This window comes from Mustela putorius, unplaced genomic scaffold (assembly GCF_011764305.1).
Source record: "Mustela putorius furo isolate JIRA1106 unplaced genomic scaffold, ASM1176430v1.1 tig00000196_pilon_pilon_pilon, whole genome shotgun sequence".
In the NCBI taxonomy this organism is placed as follows: domain Eukaryota; kingdom Metazoa; phylum Chordata; class Mammalia; order Carnivora; family Mustelidae; genus Mustela; species Mustela putorius.
In genome coordinates this window covers 9785555-9803244 of record NW_025421310.1, presented here as the reverse complement: position 1 = coordinate 9803244, position 17690 = coordinate 9785555, and the positions used below count along the sequence as shown (strand labels likewise).

The 17690-nt window shown below is 47.6% G+C and overlaps 1 protein-coding gene across 1 annotated transcript; it reads right to left on the bottom strand.

Moving 5' to 3' along the window:
• Positions 1–7269: 7269 nt before the first annotated feature.
• Positions 7270–14579, bottom strand: KLK5 (kallikrein related peptidase 5). The gene is made up of 6 exons (XM_004767169.3): positions 14448–14579; positions 14111–14194; positions 11709–11973; positions 10654–10910; positions 10391–10524; positions 7270–7874 (listed from the first exon to the last, which is right to left on the bottom strand). Exons 2-6 carry the CDS (start codon positions 14181–14183, stop codon positions 7719–7721), a joined length of 885 nt encoding a protein of 294 aa, XP_004767226.1. The 5' UTR covers positions 14184–14194; positions 14448–14579; the 3' UTR covers positions 7270–7718.
• Between the last annotated feature and the right edge of the window lie 3111 nt (positions 14580–17690).

Sequence of the window (17690 nt, the reverse complement as noted above, 5' to 3'; positions counted from 1 at the left end):
TCGGGCATAGGCTCAGGCCTCCTACTCCCTTGATTCATATCCCGGCTCCCACATGTAACAGCTACAGAAATTGAGCCAAATTCACCCAACTTGGCTGCCCCTCAGCTTCCTGATTTGTTGAGGGCCTCCCTCCTGAGGTTGCTGTCATAGCTGGGAGAGACGAGGCATGCAGTAAATGCAGTGAGGTGTCAGGCACTCAATAACTGGTTGCTGTTGTCATCATCATCATCATCATTATGATTACTAATAAAAGGTAAACCACAGCCAGCCTCTCTGTAGCCAACAATTAGATGCTTATCTGGTGTGTGGAATGCATGGGGAAGATCCTCCCACTGACAAAATTGGGGCCACTCCCTGACCTCGGTTTTTAGCCAGGACCAACCACCCCAAGAGCGAGGGCACCGGGTGGAGGACACACCAACTTTCCAAGCCACACCTGATGACAGTTTTGTACCTGAGTCGTACCCTCTCTGAGGTCCTGAGCCAATTCTGCGCATTGCAGGGGAGTGTGGAATCAAGTAGGCACCACTTAATGGGTTACATGAAGCGTCCGATTTAACAATTCAGGGATATAGAATAGTATCAGAAGGTGGCCACGGTGAGCCAAGACATGCAAAATGCACACAGCTTTCCTAGCCCCACAGAGGGGCTCAGCTTCTAGACACCGTCCATGCAATTTAACAAACTTAATTTTTTACTCCCTTCAGACCTTAGGTGCAGAGGTTCAATGCTAAATGCATCATTATCATCACAGGTTTGTACAGAATCTTTCTTTTCTCTCTCCTCCCTCCCTTCCTTTCTTCCTTCTCTTCCCCCTTCCCACCCTCCCTCAGTCTTACAAAATGCATAGTGTGGTTCTTATGGCCTGTAATTTTAATTTATGCAATTGGGGTTGGATTATATATCTCATTCTATTCTAATTCGCTTTTCAAACAGCACTGTTTTGAAGACCCAACCACATTGCTGTGGTCACACGGCCCCATTGCATCAAACTCCACGATGGGCGTCCACACATTTAGTCAACAATCCCCCTAGGGGTGGACACATGGTGGCTGCCAACTGAGAACACCACTGAGAACACTGCAAGTCACATCCATGTGCATGTTCCCCCCCCTGTGTGTGTGGAAGAAATTCTTTGGGATGTATAGCCACTAGAGAAATTGCTGGGTCCTAGGGAGTATATATATTTAATTTAATGAAACAGTGCCAGATCCTTCCTCAGAACTGGAGGCCCCACACTAACCCCAACAGCACTTGAACATTCAGGGATGCTGGTACATCCCTGACAACACTAGACATTACCCATCCTTCTCATTTTCTCCAGCCTAATTAGTGTAAAGTGGTATCTCATTGTTGTTGAAATTTACATTTCTCTGACAATGAATGAATTTGAACATCCCCTCATATGCATGTCAGTTCTTGGATTCTGCTTCTGCAAATTACCTGTTCCTACCCTTTCCCTATTCTCCTCTAAGGGTGCCCATCTTTTTTCCTATTAATTTACAGGTGTTTCTTGCATATTATAGGTATTAGTCCCCTCCACATTATGAGTATCACAAATAACTTCTCCCATTCTGATAAATGTCTTAATGATCCATTTTACTCTCCTTTCAATTTTGACATAACCAAACTCATGAGTGTTCTGTTCTAGGATCTGTGCTTTTGAAGTCTTAAGAAGCTGTTCTCTGTCACAGAGATGTGAAGATAATTTCTGTGATTTCTTTCTGTTTGCTTTATAAGAGTATCTTTCACATCTGGAGCCCACCTTTGTGTGCGGTGTTAGATAGAAATCTAGGTATATTTTTGTCCACACAGGGAGCCGTTTACTGCTTCCCATCTTCCTCCCATTAATTTGGGTTGCTATTTTACCATGTTTTTTATTTTACTGTATTTTATAACTCCCCATATAGCATATCATATGGAGTTCTGCACTCTCTCTTCCGTCTCGCTGAACCATTCTTCTGTTCTTGTGCTAATAACACACTTTTAAAAAATACATTATTTTGTGTTGCAGCCTCTCTTAATATCTGGTAGGGCAAGAAGCTTATTTCTTGCATCAGCACCATCTCCTCACCACTTACATCACCATGCAGGAAGTACACTGGTCCTCTCCACCCTTGACAGGAACCATTTGCTGACATGTTTCCTTCTGGTTCTGGAGCAAGCCTTCATACTGAAAAAGCACATCCTCATCCAGGAAGAGAAAGCTGAACCTGCCCAGTAAAATCTGCACAGTATCTTAGCTCAGTTTTTGTTCCTAGAAACTTCATTTCTCCTCATAAGCATACTTAAAACCAACCACAGTGGCCCAGATACTGGAGGTTTTGTTCTCTCTTTCTCATGTCTCGATGTTGATAGTGTGTGCCTGGAGCAGGGGCTTCAGCAAGTCACGAAGAGTGTGGGCTTCCGTTCGCTTCTTGCAGTCCCATATTTATCCTGTGGCTTCTATCCTTATAGTGCAAAGTGGCTGGTCCACTTCCAGACAAGAGAGTAAGGTAAAACATAACGCCCACCCTTTTATCAGCAAAACTGAAACTTTCAGGGAAACCCAGCCACTAGGTTTCAGCTTATAATGTATGGTTAGAACTGGATCCCATGGCCACCCACAAAGAGGATAAACATCTTTATCCAGGTTGCATGCCACCCTGAGCAATAGTTGGGTTTGTGAGGTAATCAACAGGTACATCTCAATTTTGCCCAAAATGCCCTGTGCTGAGTCAAACAAGATCACAACATGTCAACACATCTATCTCTGCCCCTGGTCCACACACCTACCTTCTGATCTCCTGTCCACCCTTGAGCCAAAACCTGACCCAGGATTCTTCCAGGTTCTGCCAACAGGAGGAAGAAGAAGGGGAGGGGGCAGTTTCGAAAGGCTGTGTCAAGCACAATGCTCCTGAATTTTTGCCATAGCTTTGGGAGCTGTTAGATCAGCATACTGCCTTTAAAGTTGTTGAAGGAACTAGAAACTCCCAGATGCCCATTTATGGTAAAAATGGGTCAGTAACTTGGAGTACCTTCACAGAAAAATATATGGTGCTGTAATGAGAAGGAGACATTTACAACTACAGACAAAATCTGAATGAAGCACACAAATACAATACAGAGCAAAACGAGCCAAACACAAGGTGATTGTGTGATTTTATTTATACACATTTATCATGTTTACATAAATATATATAAATAAATTTACATTTATTCATACAAAGTTAATAAATGGGCAAAACCAAAGAATGGTAATAAAAGTCTGGAAAGTCACTACACTTGGCGGGGGGTAGTGACTGCAGGGGGACCCCCTAGAAGATCTTCTGGGGAGCTTGTCAGATCGTGTGGCCACATCTGGGTGCTGGTTACAAGAGTGTCTTTATCGAGTTTGTAATATTTATGATAAGGGCACATTTCTGTTTGTACATTATACTTCACTGAAAATTTCATTTTAAATATTTCTAAGAGGATGCCTACCCACAGACACCCTTCGCTATTTACCCACCATCCATTTTTCTCTTCTTCTTGAATCTTCCTTTTACTCAGGGAGCAGCCCCTTTCCTCATGCCTACAGTACTCAGGAGACTTTCTGAGCTCAGTCTCAGAAAATAACCCTGACTGGTGCAAATCAATCATGTCAATCCATTTCTCCTGGCCTGTAATTGGTTTAGGAAAGAACATGTGACCCAATTCTGACTAATAAGAAAGAAGGGAATTCTGCTGGAGCCGTTTCTGGGAAAGTGTCATCCTTCTCTAGGACATGTTCACTACAGTCGTTGATCTTGAGGATGATGAACCCACATGAAGGAGAACCAAGAGAAGCAGAGGGAATTGGAACTGGAGACACGACATTCTCTTGCCTAGAATTGTCCTTACCTGTATTTCTTGGCACGCAAGGTCAAAACCCATTTAAGACAGTATGAATTTTCTCTTGTTGCCAAAAGCAGATTGACTAACAGCATCATTTTGGAGAATGTACTCAAGATTGCCCCTCAGATAGCATTCTGCTCTACTCTAGACTTTCCATAGTCTAGACTTTTAATATTCTTTTAATTATTTAATATTCTAACTTTGAACTATCTGTGTCACCTGCCATTACGTCAGTATTCTTTGTCCCACCACCCATCTTGTGCTTGCTTACAGAGAGCAGTTGAAGCTGAGCTAAGTGCACATCGGTCACTGCACACTGGATATTAATCTTAAGATTTATCTTAGACCACCAAGAAGAAGACATGAATCTTTGGCAAGGTCAATGGCCCCAACCCTAGCATCCCAACCCTTGTAGAATGTGCCCCCCAAATTGTTGTGAGGAGTTGAGCTAAAGAGAGATAATTATGATGAGTATCATTATATCAATAATTAGTATCTTCTTCCTTCACACCATTGACTGTCTACCCAAAGGCCAGTTCTCACCCTCTCCTCTTTCTGGACAAAGACAATAGACACAATAGAGACTGAAAATGCCAGAGAACAATTTTTCCAGTTTCTCTTGCAGCAGTGGGCATCTCTCTTCCATTGAGACCCAAAGAGAAGTCTGCAGAAGCAGGTGTGTGTGTGTGTATGTGAGAGAGAGAGAGAGGGAGAGAGAAAGAGAGAGAGAGAGGGAGAGATGGGGAAGTTAGAGAGGGACTCTAGAGAAGGACTTTCTTTCCTTATGAAGACAGCTCTGCTAGGAAAAGCTCTCCTTCCTGCCTTTTGTCATGGTTGTGACAGACTTGATGGCTGGAACAGTGGCAGTCATTTTTATACCCAAGAGGTTACAAGCCTGAAGAAAAAAACAAGACATATTTTCTTCCCCTTTCTAAAATGTAAGCTGAAGGAAGGCAGAGATTTTTAAAAAATCTGTTTTGTTAATTACTCTATACCAAGTGACTAGAATATTACCTGACATAGTATATTATTAAGTGCATGAAAGAATGCAGAGAATATTACAGAAGATAGATAGAAAGAGCCTAGACTCCTAGTGACATCATGACATTTAAGACATCACACTGACCGTGTAACTGTTCTTGCTTTGAGTTTCTTGTTATGTGAAATACTAAAGGTCCTTATTATGTAAGTCACTTTTAATTTGGTGTTTTGTTACTGATAAAATTCCCTAATGTAATTCCTTTCCTAGAATGTTCCATTTCTGGGGCACCTGGCTGGCTCAGTCAGTAGAGCCATGTGACTCTTGATCTCAAAGTTGTTATTTCAAACACCACGTTGCTCCTAGAGCTTACCTAAAAAAAAAAAAATTAATAAAATGCTCTATTTCCAACATATTCCCTGGAGTGACTTTTCTGTGTCTACTCCTGACCACCAGGAGTAGGTATCTCTGGGACTGAGTCCACGTGTGAAGATCTTTACATTGCAATCTTCTCATTTTATGGATGGAAAAACTGAGGTCCAGAAAGAGGACGACTGGTTAAGAGGTCACTCAGTCCTGTTTCATTGACTTCCATCCCCACAGCCTTATTAGGGGCACTGCCAGCCCACTGCAGCTGGTGAAAGGGAGGTGAGAGGGATTCAGGGTGTACAATGTGGCCCCACCCTCCTTGGCTACAGCTGATTGGACCCAGAGTCAACACACCTGACTCACAGGCAGCCAATCAGGACTGAAGAAATGCCAGTAATTGGAGCTAGTTATGGGGAGCGCTATTGTAGGCCACATACCCCCAAATCTGAGGAGGAAATAGAAGATGCCCCTTGGAGAAAATGAGAAGAGGGAGGTGTGAAAGAAAGAACACTGCAGGAAAGCGAGCAAGAGAGATCCCACAGGCAGCCCAGCTGCTTCTGGGCTGACATCTGCCTGTCCCAAGTTTTGGATATTCTGTTGATAACCGACCTCCCTTTTCTCCTCTGTCCAAAAAGCAGCTCTGCTGTGTCCTTCACCAGCAGGCAAATGATCTTCTTACACAGAAATTCCCAGTCTCTTAGGGAAAACCAAGAGTTTTGAGGTACATTGGTCTTTCCATTCCTGGGAAATGCCCAGCTGGTCCCATATCAGAGCCTTTGCTTTGTCCTTCTGTCTGGAACACTGAGACCCCAGAAATTCACTGGGCTAGCCACTTGTTATTCTGTAGGACTCAGCTCAAATGTCACCTCCTCCCAGAGGCCCTTGATGTTAGTTTCTGCTGAAACAGATTATCACACTTGGTGTCTTAAAATAACATTAATTTACTCTCTTATTGTTCTGGAGGACGGAAGTTCCAAGTGTTGCCAAACTGGGCTAAAATAAAGACATACACAGGCAGGGGTGAATTATTCTGGAGGCTAAGAGGGAGAATCCATTCTTGTGCCTTTTCTAGCTCCTGGAGACCACCTACATTCCTGGGTTCATGGCCCCTTCCTTCATCTTCAGAACAAGTTTAGCAGCATCTTCCGATCTCAATCTCATTTCCACTACCCACCCCCCAACTCTTTCTTTTTTTTTTTTTTTTAAAGATTTTATTCATTTATTTGAGTGGTGGGGATAGCAACAGAGAGCACAGCAGGAAGGAGAGGGGGAGGGAAACTCCCCATTGAGCAGGGAGTGCAATGCCGGGCTCAATCCCAGGACTCTGGAATCATGACCTGAGCCAAAGGCAGATGCTTAACCAACTGAGCCACATAAGTGCCCTCCACCCCAACTCCTTCTTATAAGGACCCTTTGGGTTATAATGGTTTCACCCAGAAAATCCAGGATCATCTCTCCATCTCAGTATCCTAAAATCACACCTGTGAAGTCTCATTGCTGTATAAAGCTACATATTCCTAGGTTCCAGGGATTAGGCTGTGGACATCTTGGGGGCACAGGTGAGGAGTCATACTGCCCTCCCACACCCTTCTTGACCATCCTATATAAATAGGCCTGTTCCCCCCTCCCCCGCCAACAGTCCTCTTTCCTCCTGCTCTGTGCTCATTTTATACATATTGTATGTAATGTATTCATCCACCTCTTTACTGTCTGCCTTCCCCTAGGATAACAGGAGGTCTGTGAGGCAGGAAATTGTTCTGTTTTGCCTGTTGTAGTGTCCCAGCATCTAAAAACTTCCTGGCACAAAATAATCAAATTTGTGAAGAAAATGGGGTGCCTGGGTGGCTCAGTGGGTTAAGACTTCTGTCTTCAGCTCAGGTCACGATCCTAGGGTCCTGGGATGGAGCTCTGCATTGGGCTCTCCGCTCAGTGGGGACCCTGCTTCCCCCTCCCCCTCCTGCCTTTCTGTCTACTTGTGATCTCTGTCTGTCAAATAAATAAATCAAATCTTTAAAAAATATATTTGTGAAGAAAATGCAAAGCAGCTTGAGTGGATCTCTGTTTCTTGCAAGTGAAATACCCCCAAAGAGCAAACACAGTTTTGTAGAGGGAAGAAGTGACTTGTTCCTCGCTGCCTGGTCATTCAGTGAGTGGGGACACCACATACAGAGCTCACTTCTCCTCAGATGCTTTATTTCTGGGACCAAATTTTGGTCATAGCTGATGAACAAGGATAGCCCCTGGGCCTGAGGAAGGAAGCATGGGGGAGACTGAGGTGCAGCCCTCACCTTGGTCTTTCTGGGAAATTCTCTCTAGGACCTGACTGGAAAGACAGGGTCAGCCCAGGGCTAGGGAAGGGGGACCCAGATTCCAGGAGACTTGGGGAGGGACTGGAGAGATTAACAACCCCAACATCCTCAAGAAGGAACAGGGGTATGGAGGGAGTGTCATGGTCCCTGCAGGAGTGATGACGGCAGTGGGTGGGGCACACCAGAATGCTGGGTCCTGGGATGCCTCATGAGTTCGACTGAATGGTGTCCTTGATCCACTTAGTGAATTGGCAGAGGTTGGTGTAGACACCAGGTCTGTTTGGTTGGGCACAGGGAAAGTCTCCCCAGGACACAAGGCCCTGTAGGGAGCCATTGCAGACCACAGGTCCCCCGGAATCACCCTGTGGAGGAGAAAGGAGTTCAGAGAGGCGGAGTTGTGGGGAGGTGGAAGGAGGGAGACACACAGGTGAAGAAGGGCCAGGGTGGCAAGAGATAGAGACATAGAGATGGGAAAAGTAGAGAGATGAAGAGACACAAAGACAGAGAGGGAGAAGCAGGCAAGACAGAGAAAGAGAGAGTGAGAGAGAGAGGAAATGTTAACATTTCCATGTAAGTCTCACCTTTAGAAGTTCCGTTTGCCCTCTCCACCCAATGTTACCTCTTATGTGTGTCTCCCTCACTGTGTCTCCCTGTCCCTATTTGTCTTTCTCTAGTCCAACCTTTGAACACTGCATTTCTCCTACTGAGCACACATGATTTACACCTCCCCTTTGCAGAGAGGCAGCTCTTGGCCCCTAAAAGATGGGGCTTTCTCATCCTGGGCACCACTGACACAGGGAGGGCCAGATCATTCTTTGCTGTGGCGGCCGTCGTACACATCGGAAGATGTTCAGCAGCATCCTTGACCCCTATGCATTATATGCCAGTCACTGCCTTCCTCCTCCAGGCACAGCTCACCAGGCATTGTCATATCTCCCCTGGGTGGCAGGAGGCAAGTTGAGGATTGCTTCTTTGGGTTGCCCATCCATGGCTCCCCAAACTCCTGCAGCTACCTATAATAACACTCACCACTCTTTACTGTCACTTCTTATGTATGTTTATGCAAGATACTAGTATCAGTTATAAAGAAATCCAGAGCCTGACTTCTTTCCCTGTTAGCAGGCACTACTTCAAGGCAAAAGAGCCTGACTGCCTGCACCTCTGAATTTCAGTTTTCTTGGAGTTTAATTTTTCTCATTATATTTTGTTTAATATCCCTGCAGAGTTTCCTTTGAGAGGCAGTTCATTAACTGCCCTGAGTTTGGCTCCTCGTCGGCAAGAAAGAGCTAATAATAATGGTGAGTCAATGAGCTGATATATGTGAACCACATAAAGCAGGGTCCCGTGTTATTACTATTATTGTATTAGTGTTGTTATTACTTTTTGCTCTCAGTGGCCAAACCCTGGCCACATGCTGGTATGAAAAGCTAACTGGGGTCTGCAAACTGAAAAACAAGATGCAAAGCTTGGCTTCAGGAAAGTGAAATGGTTTTAAATGCTGACATTTGAGGGGCACCTGCCTGGCCCAGTCAGTGGACCGCCTGCCTCTTGATCTTGAGGTTGAGTTCAAGCCCCACGTGGAGGGTTGAAATCACTTAAACATAAATCTTTTTAAAAAGTGCTGACATTTGAGTCAGGTGTGCTTTCTTCTGATAAAAATCCCTCCGCCCACTCCTCTGTCCAGATGTGTGTGTTTCCATATTGAGTGGGGACAGAAATGACGTTGGGAAGTTGCTATAATCCTCAGGTTTGTAAAATTTGGGGGGATGGGCCCTTTCCCAGCCATCAGAGTGGGATAGGAGTGCTGTCTGAGGCCAGAGCTTACTTCTTAACTGCCAATATTACTGAAGTGTTTGTCCTGCCAGCAGAGAACACCTTAATTTACATCCTTCTAGAACCCTTCAGGACCTGAATACAGGGGAGGGTCCTGATCCCTGCAAGAGTTTAATTTTAACTTCTGTCATCCTCAACAGATAGAGATTCCATGAGGACATAGAGAAGCTCTGTCTTGGGGATCAAGGAATATTTGTTGAACATGGACCCCACCCATCTTCCCAGGCCCAACTCTTGCTGCGTCCACTCCCCCTACCCAGTCTCCCAAACACTCTGGCTTTTTCTCTTCTTTGAGCCACCAAACTCCTCCCTGCTGCAGGACCTTTGCAAGTGTTTTCTTTCCTTTAACCTTTGCAAGGCTGGCTCCTTTATGTCATTCAGTGTCTACCCACCTCTTGGAGGAGGCCCTTCCAACCACCTTTTTGAATATTGTCCCTCATCACTCCCTATCATAAAACTATATTTTATTTTCTGCATAGTTTTTAATCATTCTCTGAAATTGCCTTATTTATTCATTTTCTTGACCATTGGGGTTTTTAAAATAATTTTAGTTTGTATTTCATTTTAAATAATCTCTATACCCAGCATGGGGCTTGAGTTCACAACCCTGGGATCATGAATCACACGTCCTTCTAACTGAGCCACCCAGACGTCCCTCTTTTTCACTTTTTAAAATGTAGCTACTAGGGACGCCTGGGTGGCTCAGTTGGTTAAGCATCTGCCTTCCGCTCAGGTCATGATCCTAGCCAGGGTTCTGGGATTGAGCCCTGCATAGGGCTTTCTGCTCAGCAGGGAGTCTGATTCTCCTTCCTCCCCTCTCCCGGCTTATAGGGGCCCTGTGCACAAGCGCTCTCTCTCGTAAATAAATAAAATCTTTAAAATAATCAAATAAAATGTAGCACCTAGAAAATTTAAAATGACATGTATGACTCACATTATATTTCTACTGGACAGGGCTGTGTTCCCAGCACTAAGCAAGGTTTCAAGTTACACAGCTGGCACTGGTGTATATCTGCCGCATGAATGCCTGAGTCTTGAGCCTTACCTGGCAGGAGTCTCTTCCCGCCTCATCGCCAGCGCAGAACATCGTGGAATCTATCTGTCCTGGATAGGCCTTCCTGCACCTGTCAGCACTTAGCACAGTGATGTTCAAGCACTGGAGGACCTTGGGGAATTTAACTGTCAGAAACACACAGAGCAAGGCCACTGTGAGCAACGGAGAAAGATGGGGGAGGGGCAGTGCTCAGAGGCAGAGAGGGGGAGAAGGCAGACAAGGGTGTGTGCATCAAGAGGGACCTGGACGCTCACCGTGGGGGCTGCTGGTTGTTCCCCAGCCAGAAACCAAGCAGCTGGTCCCAGCAGTGGGACAGTGAGGGGAGATGTTGATGGGTTTAACAGCCTGAGTCTCACGAATTTTTCTGTTCAGTTTGATGAGCATGAGGTCATTGGAGTGGCCAGGATGGGAATAGCCAGGATGGGGGATGGATTTGATCCCTTTGAACAACTGCTGTCCAGTTTCATAAACGGGTGACAGGGAATGGTGGCCAAGGCGAATTCTGTAAAATCTAAAGAAGGTAGTGCAGATTATTAGCAACCCCGATTCCTATGCCCATATTCAGTGCCGAGTACACCCCAATCCAGTCCCAACCGTGACTTCACCCCATCCCATCCCATCCCCACCCCAAATCCTTTCTCCACATAGAAACCACCACAGCTGCATTCCCAACCTTGATCTAACCACCCCAACCTCAAATCCAACCCCCTCCAACCTCCCATAACTCTAATCTCAACCCCATCCTCAATCCTACATCCATCCCCGCCCTCAGCCCTAACCCATCCCCATGTATCTCCACCCATCTCCAATTCTCCTAATGGTATCTCCATTCCAGACCGTCGGCAGACGCGTGCCCAGCTCCAGATCCAACCCATTCCCATCCCCGATCCTAGCCCTAATTCTTCACCCACACTCAAACCATCAATACATGCATTCCCGACTCCAAATCTAGCCATCTCCAGTGCCATTCATAAAGCTAACCCCAACCCCATCTTCAACCCCAGAGCTATTTCCAATCCCAATACCATTTCCATCTCCACCCTACCCCATCCCAAACTCTAAAGTCACTCTGAATCTCATCTCCATTCCAAACCACTCAACATATGCACTCCTCACGCCCAAATCCACCTCATCTCTAACTCCCACCCCCTACCACAATTCTCTCCCCAGCCTAACCCCATTCTCCACCCAAACTCCATCTTTGATCCCGTCTCAGCTGTACCCCTTTCTCACCCGCGCCCGACACTCACCTCCATGGCCCTCCCCCCGCCCCTGCCCTGTCCAGCCCTGTTCCTGGAGCCCCACTCACGGCTTCCGGCAGTGGGCTGCTGTGAGCAGCCACTGCGGATTCACCAGCACGGCCCCACAGTAGAGCTGGTTGGGCTGCAGCAACAGCGCACCCTGCCACGGCTGGGCGTGCATCTCGCAGTCGGACCCATTCACGATGCGGCTGCTGCTGCCTTCGTCTGCCCTGGTGTCCTCCTTGGCCCCACCTCCAATGTCCCGAGTGCTTCCAGAGGGCCCGGTGTCAGAGGGGTTGTCGCAGGAGGTAGCATCATTTGCAAGAAGAGGTTCTGGGGGCAGAAAACGCGCGGGGCTTGGGCTCAGGGCGGAGCTTGGGCTCAGCTGTTGGGTCTTAGATCCAAGAGGTGGGACCAGCCAGAGCTCGTCTTACCCCCTGAAACACTCTTATATTGAGGAGGGGGTCAGCCCAGGACTTTAGGGGCGGGGTCTGGAATCTAAGGTTGAAACCTATGAAGAAGGGCAAGGCTTAGAACTCAAGAACAGGGCAACTGGGTGGCTCGGTGGGTTAAAGCCTCTGCCTTCAGCTCAGGCCGCGATCTCAGGGTCCTGGGATCAAGCCCCACATCAGGCTCTCTGCTCAGCGGGGAGCCTGCTTCCTCCTCTGTCTCTGCCTGCCTCTCTGCCTACTTGTGATCTCTGTCTGTCAAATAAATAAAATATTAAAAAGAAAGAAAGAAAAAGAAAGAAAGAAAGAAAGAAAGAAAGAACGAACTCAAGGACAGAGTCCAGGATGAGGTGGTTTACTGGTCTCTGACTGTACCTCAAGGTTCCTGGGAGAGGCTAGAGCTCAGTGGGTGGGGCCAAGAAGGTAAAGTTGGACAATCCCAGAGACAAAGCCAAAGTTCAGGGGGCGGAGCCTGAGAATGGACCGGTGAGCAGAGCTTTCGTGGTGGGCCCTTGGTTCAAGAAGTGTGGTCAGTCCTCAGAGAATGAGGTCAGGGCTGGAAGGGGCAGTTTGAGAGGCCAGGGTCATGTGGAGAGATGGAGTCTAGAAAGATCCCTGACTTTGGGCAAGGAGGTAGGGGCTCAGTTTTAGGAGCTGCAGACAGGATTGGAAGGGGCCGTGGCCCCAAACCTGAAGAGCCATCTAGGTGGGGCCTGGCTTGCAGGGTGGGGGGGTGCATGCCCAAGGGGACCCTGTCTTTGGATAAAGTCTGGACTCGCATGTGGAGGACGAAAGGGGGTCAGAGTCAGAGCCCCTGGGCGGAGGGAGATTTGGGGGAACAAAACCAGGGAAGTGCTCAGCTAGAGGGACCTGGTGGCGGCAGAAAGTAGGACCGATTTTGAATTCTCCAACAAGGACTTGCCTCCTGAATCCTCCTGGCAATACCCTCAGACAGACACAGATACCCCACTCCATCGCCAGTCCCCCATAGTCAGTCCACTACCTCATACTCTTGCTGATGACCCACAGATGCCAAGCCCTGGCGTGCACATCCAGGAAACACGCACACAACTGTTGTTACAGATAAGCACGCACAGAGTTGCATGAGAGATGCACATCATCTGCACCGGAGTAGCTACAGGCACGGTTGGGTCTTATGGTGCACACACTTCCCAAGCACCTGCACTGGGCGGCAGCCTTACAAGGTTTTGCGCACCCATGCAGTGTCTCAGGCACGTGTATGCATCCCTGTAGAGACCAGCACAGACTCTCCTGCACACAGACACGTTGGCATGGTGATAACACTACACTCCAAAAGCCCAGCAATAAGTGACCTGGTATCATCCAACCTCACACAGTCACCATCTCGAAGTGATAGACACTTCAGCCCTTAGGGGAGGGATGAAAACCCCACCCACGCAGCCGCCCCATCTCACAGACAGTCCCCTATAAACACGCAGTCACCAACACCTGGACACAGAACCTCAAGCGGTCTCACAGCCCGAGTTGAGGCATACATAATCCCACACTCAGCCGCAATCTCACAGCCCCAAACCGTTACCTGCACGCACCTGGCCATGCATTTTCACCGTAAAAAGCACTTTTGTGACACACAATCCGGTGACACAGGGACAAGGACTCCAGATACCTTCAGCCACACAGAGCCACACACATAATGTTCATACAATTACCTGCACAGACATTGAGCCACACATGATCCTAAAAGCACACATGCCCAGTCACACAATCAGACACACAGCCTCCAAGCTAGTGCACCTGTTGCAGGCAGTCACTTGATATGGGGAAAGGCACCCCACCCACACACACACACACAGTGACAGGCACACAGCCACACACAATCATCTGAACATGAATAAGGACACCGACTCACAAGTCACCCAGTCCTAGAGCCATACCCCATCACACAGAGTCCCCTTGGGACTAACACTCCAGTGTCCCTCAGAGAGTCACCCATAGCCCACCCAGTTAGTCTACAGGCACACAACAGGGCTTCTGGTTACCTGTCACTCCCATCATCAGGGCTGTGATCAGGGCACCGGCCATCCACATCCAGGGGTGTCCTGCTGGAGCCATGGCCACTGCACCTTGTGGGGAGGACAGAGGGCAGGGAGGCCGGGATGATTCTGGGAAGCCCTTACCCCACCTCCTTTTCTTCCTTGCCCCATTTCCTAGGGCAGAAAGGAACCACAAGGGGATTGCCCCCCAAGCCAGAGACTATAGACTTCAGAGGAGCAGACATCCAGCCCCCTCCAGTCACGCAATGAGGGAGGATAAAGAGAGAGTAGGGGTGCATCCAAGATGCAGACCCCTGTCCCTGTGGTCTTCCCCAGGCCTCACCTGCCGAGTCCCCCAGGTAGGGGGTGGGGAACGGGCTCCCAGCTCAGCCACAGACTTCTCAGGTCTGTGCCGTCCTGCAGCCACCTCCTCCTCGGCTCTGGGCACTCAGCCTGAGTTATAACCACCCACTGATCCCCGGGGCACATTCCCAGGGAGTGAGGCGCCCTGCCAGGCCTCAACAATCACTCCTCCTGCTTCCCCCGACCTCCGCCCCCAGAGCACCCCCCACCCAGTCCTGAAGGCCACTCCCTACTTCCCTGGCGGGGAGGGGGACTGGGGGGGGTGAGTTAGGAAGGGGTCTCTGCAGGGCTGGCCTACCCAGCCCTGAACCCCATTCCCCTCAGCGTTGAGCTCATGCTTCTCACCAGCTCTGGGCGGTCTTCTTGATACCTGGATTTTTCCTTATTTTCTGTGTTCTTCATTCCTTCTGCATCTCTCCGTCCCACTTTATCATCTTCCTATCTTTGTCTGTTTTCTCAAACTCTTACAGCCTTCTTTCTCTGTGTTTGCTTCCCTTGGAATCTTTCTAAGTCTCTCTCAACATGAGACATGCCCACCAAGTATCTTGCTTTGGGTCTCTCTCCCCACCTTTGTCATGTCACTCTCCCTGCGTCTCAATGCCTGTCTCTCTGCCCCTCCCTCTCTGTTTTTCTGTGTCTCTAGCCCTTGCCCTTTATCTGTGTCTTCTGATTCTCTTTCTTTTTAATGGTTCTGAATGGTGCATATATCAAATATACCTTAGGATTCTGGTCTTATTTTCTTTTACTTCTCCTCTGCCTTTTTTTTTTTTTTTACAGCTTTGAGGTGGAATTGGGGTACAATAAACTGTGCACATTTAATGTGTAGGATTTGATGAGTTCTGACACACATCACCACCGATAGGAAGCATACCCATCACTCCCTTTACGTGTCTGTGATTCTCGATCTCTGTCTCTATGCCTCAGAGAATCTCTTGTATCTTTCCTCCTCTGTTACCTCTCTTTCCCCTGTGACTCTGTCCTTCCCAGTCTCCCTCTGTTTCTGTATCTGCATCTGTACCATTCTGTCCCTCTGTCCCTCCTCCCACCCCCATCACAGGCTCCAAGTATCTGCATCTCTGCATCATTGTGTCTCTCTGTCTCCCTTGTCTTGCATTGCGGGTAGAGGAGATTCAGGCCACTTTGCCAAAGGGATCCCATCATCATCCCTCCTGCCCTTCACCCTGGGACTGGGGCCACAGAGCATAAAGGGGTAGGGATCCAGTCTGGGGGCCCCCTGCCAAGGACTTGGCTGGGCTGATGCAGTCAGGCGTGGGTGAGAGGGTTGGGCAGGCCACCTGTTGATGGGGAAAGAGGCCAAGAGGCCAGGATAGGGGGTGGGTGGCTCCTGGCCCTTTGGGAAATGGGGCACTGGGTGGGGATCCCAAAAGGGCTTCCGTCTCACCAGCCCTGGGCCATCTGGAGCTGCCTCTCCCAACCTCTTCTCCATTTGAGTTCTTTCTGTCTGGCTTCGACTCTCTGAGTTCATTTCTACCCGTGTCTTCAAGTTTCTAACCCTCTGGGACATTGAGCCAAATACTCACTCAGCCCCTGTCTCCTGAGCAGCCCCTGCATGCCAGACTTAGGTCCACCCATGAACAAAACGGACAAGGACTCCTGGCAATGCTGCAGTCCTCATAGAACTCATATTCCTTGAGGGCAGAACTGAGCTGAATTGCTCACTTCTGTAACCTGGCACCTAACGAACCAGAGGTTTTGGAGCCCTTAGGCTGGTTTCAGGGTACAGGGGGAAAACAGCGTTCTGAGGCTTATTTTGATTATTTGCTTTTTGTATTGCACACATGGATGTGATATATATGGCAACGCACTTCTTCTGCAATCTTTCAAGGTTGGCTTACAACCCTTTTAATTCTAGATATGCCTCTTTACTCCAGATAGGTCTTTACTGTAGTGTTTGGTCCCTTTTACAAACTAGATTAATTAAGTCTCTTCAAACATTTTCAATCTACATTTCTATTTCTTAAAGGATTTTATTTATTTATTTGAGAGAGAGAGCAAGAGATCGCACAAGGAGGAGTAGGGGCAGAGGGAAAAGGAGATTCACTGCTAAGTAGGGAGCTCAACATGGGGCTCAACCTCAGAACCCTGGGAAGATGACCCGAGTCAAAGGCAGATGCTTAACCAGCTGAGCCACCCAGTTGCCCCTGACACATTCATTCTCTTCTGGAAGCCCTTCAGTTTTTAGACAGACCTCCCAGAACATTTAGGTAAATTTATGCATCTAGACATACTACATTTGTAAATATGATCAACATGATATTCTTTTAAGTACCTCAACATGGACTATAAATTTGGTATGATGTCAACTTAAAAACCTCCAGCAGGGGCGCCTGGGTGGCTCAGCAGGTTAAAGCCTCTGCCTTCGGCTCAGGTCATGATCCCAGGGTCCTGGGATCGAGCCCCGCATCGGGCTCTCTGCTCAGCAGGGAGCCTGCTTCCTCCTCTCTCTCTGCCTGCCTCTCTGCCTACTTGTGATCTCTGACTGTCAAATAAATAAATAAAATCTTAAAAAAAAAAACAACCTTCAGCATTTCAAGCTGAAGTCAGGAGATGGTTTCTGTAATGCATAAAATTCTCTTAGACATACAAGCACCTTAACATGCAGACAGTCTGCTTAAAAAAAAAAAAAAGATTTGGGGTACCTGGGTGGCTCAGTCTTTAGGCGTCTGCCTTTGGCTCAGGTCATGATCCCAGAGTCCTGGGATTGAGCCCCGCATCGGGCTCTCTGCTCAGCAGGGAGCCTGCTTCCCGTCCCCTCTCTCTGCCTGCCTCTCTGCTTACTTGTGATCTCTGTCTGTCAAATGAATAAATAAATAATTCTTCAAAAAATAAAAAATTTAAAAAATAAAAAATCTGTAAAAAAAAAGAAAGATTCATGTTAAGCCTTTAAACATGTTTATGCTCAACTTGGGAAGGTACCAGAATTGAACTAAAGCTACCCTATAGCCAAGCAGTCAGGAACTGAGACTCTGGCACCAATCCCCTAACATTCAACCTCCAGCTTGGCCATCTGATCTCTGTGAAACTTTGGGCAAACCATGGAGCCTCTCTGTGTCTTGGTTTCCCCATCCCTAACATCAGAACAATAATGGTACTTAGTTCACAGGTGTGCTATGAGATTAAATGAGTTAATAGATAAAACCCTTAGCACCTATGAGATTAAATGAGTTAATAGATAAAACCCTTAGACCAGTGCCTGTCATGT

Bases quoted from the DNA above. Each gene is read 5' to 3' on its own strand.
- KLK5 (XM_004767169.3), bottom strand. From the start codon at position 14,183: ATGGCTCCAGCAGGACACCCCTGGATGTGGATGGCCGGTGCCCTGATC. The intron at 10,525-10,653 runs GTGAGCGTCCAG...TGTTTCTGACAG, and splicing joins AACAACCAGCAGCCCCCACG to TTAAATTCCCCAAGGTCCTC. The intron at 7,875-10,390 runs GTAAGGCTCAAG...TCTCCTCCACAG, and splicing joins CGGGAAGAGACTCCTGCCAG to GGTGATTCCGGGGGACCTGT.